Genomic DNA, 9,043 nt, shown 5'->3' with positions numbered 1-9,043 from the left:
GTGGAGGGGACAGTCTTATGGGACTCCCTTACCCTACAGCAGCTGACGCTCTCTCCAGGGAGATAGTTGAGTTAAATTGTGAGTCATCCAGCTCCTGTCGGATAACTGCTTGATGTGTGGGCAGCTTCCACACCTCTGGTGTCAGAAGTGAAGTATAGGAGTATGAGAGTGAAGGAGAAACACAGGTGTGTCCTGCCCTCCATCTCCTAGCATCCCACGCCCTCTCCCATCATACTGACAGCTTGAAGGAGCTGGGAATTGCTCAGGCTCCTCTTGCCCGGAGGGATGATGCAGAATCCTGTGTGCCCACTTTCAGATGTGCATGGCACACATACACACACACGTGCATACACACAAAAACACACACACACCAGAGAGAGACACTGCTGAGCCAGAGAGACCAGCTTTATTAGATTCCTGCAAGACTATACAATAGTGTTTCATGCAGATTAAATGTGAGTCTTCACTGCCCTGGGGAGGGATAACTTTCACTGCCAGCTCCTTCCTTGGTGCCCAGGGGTGAGTGTCAAGGGGAACTCTCGATATATTCTGCGTGGGGGACAGTAGGGATCATGACTGGGGGTGGGGGTGAGACAGTGGGCAGCTGTGGGCCCCTGGGACCTTGAGTCTTCAGAGATTCAGGGACCGCAGGACCTTGGTCCTTGGCTGGTGGTGGCACTAGAGGATCTTGATCTTTCAGAGGCACCGAGATTATAGGGACTAGATTCTTCACAGGCTCAGGGACCACAGGACCTTGGTTCTTTGGAGGCTCAGGGACCATGGGACCTCGATCCTTGACCAGTGCTGGAACCACAGGACCTTGGTTCTTTGGAGGCTCAGGGACCACGGGGCCCAGATCCTTGATTTGTCCTGGGACCATAGGACCTTGATTATTTACAGGTGCTGCAACCACAGAATCGTGACCCTTCAGAAGCTCTGGGGCCACTAAACCTTGGTTCTTTATAAGCTCAGAGAGCGTAGGACCTTCATTCTTTACAGGGGCTCTGCCCACGGCACTCTGACCCTTCAGATGTTCTGGGGCTGCAGGACCTTGGTCCTTGACAGGTGATGGAACCATAGGACCTTGACCCTTCGGAGTCTCTGGTACCATGGAATCTTGATCCTTAACTCTTGCTGGAACCACAGGACTTTGATTCTTTAGAGGCACCGGGTACAGGGAACCTTGGTTTTTGACTGGTGCTGAGATCACAGAACCTTCATTTTTCAAAGGCCCAGGGGCTACACGATCTTGATCCTTAACTGGTATATGGACCATGGGACCTAGATCCTTCAGAGGCCCTGGGACCAAGGGACCTAGATCCATCAGAGACCTGGGGACCACAGGAGCCTGATCCTTCAGAGACCCGGGGGCCACAGGAGCCTGATCCTTCAGAGGCCCGGGGGCCACAGGAGCCTGATCCTTCAGAGGCCCGGGGGCCACAGGAGCCTGATCCTTCAGAGGCCCGGGGGCCACAGCAGCCTGATCCTTCAGAGGCCCGGGGGCCACCGCAGCCTGATCCTTCAGAGGCCCGGGGGCCACCGCAGCCTGATCCTTCAGAGACCCGGGGGCCACGGGAGCCTGATCCTTCAGAGGCTCTGGAACAGTAGGGCCTTGATCCTTTGGAGGCTCTTGGATCACAGGACCTTGATCTTTCAGTGGCCCTGAGCCCACGGCACCTTGATCCTTGTCTGGCTCTGTGGCTACAGGACCTCGATTCCTATGTGAATCACTGGAGGGATCGACCTTGCTCCTGCAGAGGAGAGAGAGGCGGTCACTGTGAGGGCAGAGCTCAGGCCAGGGGTAGGGCAGAGTACAGAATGCCTGTGCAGCCTTGGCAGGGCAGCTCCTATTGGAGAGCCAGGAGGAGAACCTGATTTCCATGTACAGAATGTGGGGTGGGGTGGGGTGGGGAGCAGGCTCGGGAATCAGTGCTTCAGTGTGCTTGCCAATTGATTATAACCTGCACGTGGCATAGTGGGGGGCACCCAGGTGGAAAGGGCAGTGCTGGAATGGGACTCAGAGTCCTCCACTGGACAACCCAGCAGCCTGACCACCCTCACTGCACCCAGGCTGCTCTTCCTCCAGGATAGCCAGGCCCATCCTGGGAGCTTCTCCAGATGTTTGCTCAGATGACCCTATAGGCCAGAGGGCTCTTTCCTCGTCCTCTTGGCCTTCCACTCCCTGACCGCTTGTTAAGGGCTGGCTGTGGGGAGGGGCCCATGGCATGCCAAGAAAATGAGCAGTGGGGATGTCCCTCTTCCCCCCATCCCTTGGAAACAGAAAAGAATTTTCATCACTGACATTGTTTGCAACAGCCAGCATTTGGCGGTAATAGTAAGCAGGCAGCTTTTAATTGGTTTTACTATTGCTTTTAAATTCTCTATGGACAATGTACCCCATTGTTGCCCCTGCTGCTGCCATTGCTCCACCTTTGCTAGACGAGGGGCTGGGACTCTGTGTTTGGGCCGGGATGAGGCCCTGCAGCTCCCTCCCCACTTCTGGCTCCCTCTGCTCTGCCTGGGCCCTCTCCCACACTTCCTCCAAGGTGCTAGGGCTGATGTCCAGCACCAGAATCCTTGCAGGCTGCTTGATCAGCCTCACTGTAGACATGGCCTCATCCCTTGGCACACCCACGTGGTGGAGAGCAGGTGACATCCCTGACACCGCGGACAAACACTGCCACACTCAGACCATGCCAGTCTGGTTTAGAATGCACACTCCTTCCTTGCAGGCCAGGCTGAAACTCACCACTCAGGAGTGGCCACTCGGCCAGTGTCACATGCCCTTGTGCACCTAGAGCACACATCCCACTTTCCAAATTGCTTCTTTCCATAGCTCACTTTGGCTGCCCTGTGGAGCACGCAGGGAGGGTTTTATCCCCTTACTTGTCAGAGGAAAAAACTGCGGCTGAGAGGGCAAATGATGTGGAAAGTGAGAGGACCAGCACAACCCCCGGTCTGGGTCCTTCCTTCCCCTCCTGGAGCCTGGTTTCTTTCCCCTGTCGTGCCTGGCACTTAGTAGGTGCTCAGTGCAGAGAAGTGATGATTACTCTTTACACTTTGAGGCCAGTCAAGTCTTTAAGCTTAACACCACTTCAGCATTTTAACAGTTCCTACTGGCTTTTAGGACTATTTCTTACCTGCTCACTAAAGCCATTCCAGTGAGACTCCTACTTGGTAATGCATTCTCAGCTCATTACAGTTTCAGCTCCTTGGGCCTCAAGTCTGTCGTCCGTTTCATTGGGTATGATATTTACTCAAAAATTTATGACAGTTAGAGATCGTGTACTTAGAGCACCTGTACCGTGATGTTCCTATATAATACTATAATTACTCTTCTATTTACTTAGAAGTAAAATGACATGTATTCGGAGTTCTTAAATTCTGACATGTCATCCTGATTCAGAAGCGCTTCACTGTGTGTTGCGTCTGAGGTGCCAGAGGGCAGCCATCCCTCAGCAGAGGACATGGGAGTCCAGGCAGCCTGTCCATCTAGTCCCTCTTGAGGTCTCTGAGCTTCACCGGGGACGGAGAGAAGCCACCGGGGCTCCCTGGCTCAGCACCACACAGCGCAGCAGCTCCGGCCAGATGGACACAGCTGGCGGCCACCAGTAAGACCTTAGTGTTTGTGGAGTGAGCCAAGCAAGCCACCCGAAGCATGCAGAACCCAAGGAGGGCACGCAAATACTGCTGATGCTCGGCGGCTGGCCAGAGAAGGAAAGTAGAAACCTAATTCAGAAGAGAATCAAGCAGGAAATTGATTAGATGGATCCTGTAATGAATGACCTGATAGGGTCATCCTTTAGGGGTCATGAAGCTGAGACAGGAGACAAGAAAAGGTGACCAGGGCTTAATTTGATTTTCGGGCCTTGGGTTGCAAAACCGATTCCATTGGCAAGACGTGGACTCAGAGTCCCCTGCGGCCACGGACACTGAAAGAGGGCTGGCCCTCTTCCCTCACAGTGTGAGTCACCAGGTTCACTTCTCTGAACACAGGCTGGCGCTCAGTCACGCCCCATGTCTGACGAGCACTCTTAGTCAGTAGAAAACGGAGCCCAAACTTGCGTGGATATATAACCTTTGCTCTGTTTAGTGAACGTGTTTCTGTAGGGAGTGTCTGTAGTCGTGGCAAGGCTTGGCATTAGTATTAGCAATGATAAATCAAATCTACAATATTGTCTTTTTTTGGTATTATGTTTAGAAAAAGATCAGTGTAGATTTAGTTTGAAAGCATTTGCAATATTAAAATAAATTTGGCATATTAGAATATGTAACAGATTTGCTTTGTGACTCCAATATAAAATATGCAGTAATTAATTTAGACTTGTGATTTTAAGTTGAAAGATATAATTTTATAAATCTTGTAAGCAATGATGGAACTTTTATGACAATCTAATAGCTTTCATATTTTTAAGCTTAGCTTATTTTAATTATTTATACTTTAAGTTATTCAGGGGAATTAAATTAAGTTATAAAATCCCCCTTAAAAGAGATTGTTAAAATGTACTAGATTTTTAAGTGTTACTTTTATCAATTAAGCATTCGTTTTTAAACCCACAGCAGCCTCAGTTGGTTTTCCTCTGAATAAAACCGCCCTCTAGGGTGATAAAACTCTCCTTGGCGCTGACTGGCCGTCCTTGGTTCCCCGGCGCCCTGTCAGTCTCCCACTGTGGAATCCCCACAAGGCTGGCGGAAGCAGCACTTGCAGCGCCCTCTGTGTGAAGCAGACAAAGCTGTGGCCCCAGAGGGAAGCCAGGAGCGTGGTTGGTGAGTGGAGACAGGCTGGAGTCACCCCACGTGGCCCACAGGCCAGCTGTCTTTGGACACAGCCCCTTGCACAACCAAATCTAGTGCCCCGAGCCAGGTGCAAACCTTCTGAAGGCAGCATGTGACACAGACCTCTTCTCCTCCCAGCCTGTGTCCCCTCTTGGGAACTAAAATGAACAACCTGCTGGGTTTCTCTCAGCCTCTGTGCTGCTTATTGCCTGCAAAGTCTTGGGCAGTTACTCATGCATAGTAGACCTCGGTTTCCGATGATCCTTTTTTAGGCAGGGATCTGAGAGCACAATCCTTGATGTCTGTGGAGTACTTGGGCGCATCACACGCATAAGCCCAGCACTATAGTAACTGTAGTAGCAGTTTACTAAGTGCTCACACACTGGACCCTCCCAGCAGCCCTGGAGGAAGGTGGGGTGGCGGGTGGCCGGCCCTGCAGCCTCACCCTCCTCGCACTGTGCTCTGTACGCCCCATGCTGATCTGTACGCTCCTGTGTTTTTCTTTCTTTGGGTCTGCTACCTGGACTGGCTCTTCACCCACTTTTCCCTGTCTGTCCTTGAGGGCTCCGCTCAGATCCCACCTCCTCGGCAGCCCCTCCTGGATGCAGCTCTCCACATTAGTTTTGTCCGTATCTCCCTTGCAGCGGCATCATTTTACAGTCTGTCCCCACATTCAGAGGGTCCCCCATGACACGTCAGGTCTCCCCCACTAGATCATGAGCTCCCTGAAGGCAGGGGCCATCCTCCTGGGCTGCAGCCCCAGTGCCCAGCACAGGGCCTGGAACAAAGAAGGTCAAATGGAAAGATTAACAAATTACTGTCGCTGAAACCCAGTTCGTCATCTACCCTGCGGCCCCAGCCAGAAACCCCGAGTCATCCTGGAGGCCTTCCTTTCCCTCAGAACCTTCACCCAGCCCATCAAGAACTGTCTGTCCCAGCTCCTAACATGTATCTCCCATTCCTTTTCCTCCCTCCCTTTCGCTCACCGGCTGTGCCATCATCTCCGTGGGCCGCTGTGACAGCCTCCTGACTGGTATCCCCTGCTCCTAATTCTACTTAATTTTGTTATACAGAAATCAGAGTGGTCTTTCAAAAAGGCATATCCCTTCTGTGCTGGCAACTCCCCAGTGGCCTCTCCTTGCACTCAGCATGGAGAGCGAAGCCTGTTATGCAGCCCCACCCGGCCGGCCAGCCTGCCCCCACCCCCTTCCCAGCCCCTGCGCCCCAGCCTCCCGGGACTTTGTTCTGTTGCTCAGTCTGCGCTGCTCTTTCCATTTACACCTTAGCACATGCTGTTGTCTCCTCCTGGAACATTCTCTCGCATCTTCTTCCACTGATCAATGCCTACTCATCCACCATTCAGCTCACCAGAGCACTTTCCCAGGGAAGCCTTCCCTGGCCCGCAGATGCCACCAGATCCCCTGCTACAGGCTCTCCGAGTCCCTGGCCCTTTCTCTCACACCCTTATCACAGCGAACGACTGCATTCTTTGGATTGATGTTTCCCCTGCTGGACTGAAGCACTCAGCGGGCAGGACCGTGTCACACTTGCACAGCATGGTATTCTCTGTACCTAAAACAGTGCCTGGCCCAGGGCAGGCCCTGACTAAATGCACACTTACTGACCAAATGAATAAATGAGAGCTTTTTCTGTGCCAGGATCTGTCCTATTTGTAAAATGCAGTGTATCAAGGTTATATGAGACATCCTGAGTTTTAAGAACTTGGTTTTCTGCCCTTCTTCCCCTTTTCCATGGAGACAAGCAATGCCTCCTGGGTACACGCACACTGACCTTGGACCCGTGCTTTATCGGAGCCTGGAAGCAGATTATCAAGCCCTGCCCCAGGCTATCGCTGGAAGGGCTGCCTTTCCTCCCACTGGCTCCTGCCCTTGCATGACAATTCTAATCCACCAAGAATTTTTTTCTCCCCAGCCTGAGTCCTGATGGAGCATCAAAGCAGCCCAGGGCTGGGGCTATGCTCCTTGCGTAGGGCTGTGTTCAGGAATCAGGACCCTGTGGACCCTGTCCTTGAATCCCTGCCTCTTCAGTTTGAAAAAGCCCTGAGGAAGAAAGAAACTCATACTTTCTGAGCAATGACCACATGCCAGACTTGATGCTGGATGTTTTAACACAGATCATTTCTCATCACACAAAGGGCAGCCTGCTGGAGGAGGAAGTGTACCCTGGGCTCGAGAGCAGAACAGCTGGCTTTGACTTCTGACCCAGGTCCTTCACAGCCATCAGAGGTCAGCACGGGCATGCCAGGCTCCAGGCCTGTCTCCTTAATCTATAGACTGGAGAACACAGGGCCCACCTTCCAGGGGGGAGCCATTTACCTGAATTCTCACGGCATGACCCCTGGAACATGGGTGATGTTCAGTAAATGTTAGTTCCTAAGAGGGACTCAGTGATCGGGTCCAACCGTGTTACTCTACAGACTGGAAACCAGGCCAGGAGGCCAGTGCCTCACTCAGGGGGCTGAGCCAGGGCCCAGGCCGACTGCCCCTTAGGGGCTCTGGCGGGGGCGGGGGACAGAATATGAGTAATTTCATGGTTTTGTCCTCCTGTCTACCTCCTAGGGTCCTGTACAGGCACCCACAATTCCCAGACGAAACCCAAGCTCCCAACACACTCCCCAAGGTGGAGTGCCAAGGAAACAATCTTTGAAAGACTCATTATAAAGAATCTGCAGGAGACAAGCCTCCTCAAAACAAGAGCTCTCGCTCCCACTTCACTCCTCCACAGGACTCCGTGGTGGCCCGTTTCAGCAATTACCCTGGTGTTCAGTGACACCTGCGTTCTCCCACCGGCACGGGCTGGCTTTGCTCGACTTTGCATCTCCGGTAACCAGTGTCTGGCTCGCAGCAGAACCTGGCCGACCTTTGTGGGAGTAATGAATGGCTGGTGTGTAGCTTTTTCTCTTTATTCTATTTTTTTTTTCTCTTTTATCCATTCACTGACAAAATCTGTGCCAGGCCCAGAGTGAACGACACGGGGCCTGGACATGAGGGGCGCCCCATGTGGAGCAGGCGGACAGACCTGTGAGCACGCACCGGGGGCACGGAAACCACCGGAGCGCCGGCCCCGCCGTCAGTCCTGGCCCTAAGCCCTCGCCATCCTGTGCCTCTTAAAACAGAGGCCCCAAAGTCTCTTCAGGGACAAAGACGTCGCTCTACTGCAGAAGTGCCCTCTCTCTGTTCTATGAAAGCACGCTTCACAGAGAAAGTCAAAGGCACCCAGGGCTGGAAGGACAGACCTGAGGGTCATCGGTCTCCTGAGCTTCTGCTGCAGTCTCCCTGACAGCTCGCACTAGTCCCTTCCCACATCGCCCCAGGGTGGGGTGCACACCAGTGAGGCAGCCCGCCTCTTGGTGGACCTGTGGTCAGACCCTGAGCAGAAACCCGTATTTCTGTCAGCTCTACCCCCTCCCATGCCTGCCTGATCCGGGTTTGTGCTCCAGGGCCCCCCTTCCAGAGAACGCCCTGCGCCTGCCCCAGGACAGCCTTTCCTGGGTTTGGAGCCATTTGAAGGGGGCAGCGATGGGTGCTTATTCCTGGCTCCTCTGGCTACGCATGGCCGCAGCAGCTCAGACATTTGGTTTTCGGAGCCCTCGCTGCCCTGACTGCTCTCCGCACAGCACATCTTGGCCGGCTCCCCATCCCTTGGAAAATGTGACCCCAGAATGCAAACTAATATTGCAGGCGTTGTTTCTCAGCGGTACACACCGTCTCTCAGCAGTCCATACCTCCCACGAGGTAGCCCTTGGCTGCTTTAGCTTTCCCTCAGGCACATCAGCATGGCTGCCAACGCCACTGTCCCTTCTGCCTAGTGACCCCCTCCTCAGCGACTGAAGCTTCAGTTCCAGGGTCACTTCCTCAGTGAAATCACCCCACCCTCCACCTCCAGGGTCGGTCCTCCTGCTCCTGCGTTCCCTCAGCGCGTCCCCATCCCCCACCCCCACAGCAGCCCCTCAGAGGAGTGGCCAACTAGGGCTCTTTGAGGGCAGAGACCACGTCTGCTCTATCTCCTCTAGATGCCTTTCCCTCCTTCCCTCACTTTTCTCCCCTCTCCCTTCCACAAACAATAAGTGCGTACTATGTGCCAGGCTGTTGAATAGAGTGAAGACAGAGGGAGCTCTGGCATGAGGCTGGCACACACTGAGAGCCTTCCATCCTCACCAAGAAGTTGAAGAAGGAACTTGCATAAGACCAAATTCTACAAACACATTTACACAACACACAGAAAAAGATTTCCCATTTTTAACTGC

The 9,043-nt window shown here is 53.2% G+C and overlaps 1 protein-coding gene across 4 annotated transcripts in view; it reads right to left on the bottom strand.

Moving 5' to 3' along the window:
* Positions 1-387: 387 nt before the first annotated feature.
* MAP6 (microtubule associated protein 6) overlaps positions 388-9,043 on the bottom strand; it is a 75,002-nt gene continuing 66,346 nt past the window's right edge. The window contains exons 4-5 of one of the 4 annotated variants that reach the window (XM_036028795.1): positions 820-1,751; positions 388-753 (exon numbers count right to left, since the gene is read on the bottom strand). In XM_036028795.1, the coding sequence (XP_035884688.1) occupies positions 527-753; positions 820-1,751 (1,159 nt within the window). In that variant the 3' untranslated portion in view covers positions 388-526. Of the gene's footprint in view, positions 1,752-9,043 lie in introns of all 4 variants that reach the window. The other 3 variants (XM_036028794.1, XM_036028796.1, XM_036028793.1) reach the window with 3 other exon arrangements.

The sequence above is a fragment of the Phyllostomus discolor genome, chromosome 6 (genome assembly GCF_004126475.2).
Source record: "Phyllostomus discolor isolate MPI-MPIP mPhyDis1 chromosome 6, mPhyDis1.pri.v3, whole genome shotgun sequence".
In the NCBI taxonomy this organism is placed as follows: Eukaryota; Metazoa; Chordata; class Mammalia; order Chiroptera; family Phyllostomidae; genus Phyllostomus; species Phyllostomus discolor.
Note: the sequence above shows the minus strand (reverse complement) of the source record. Positions and strands in the feature narration are given on the sequence as shown.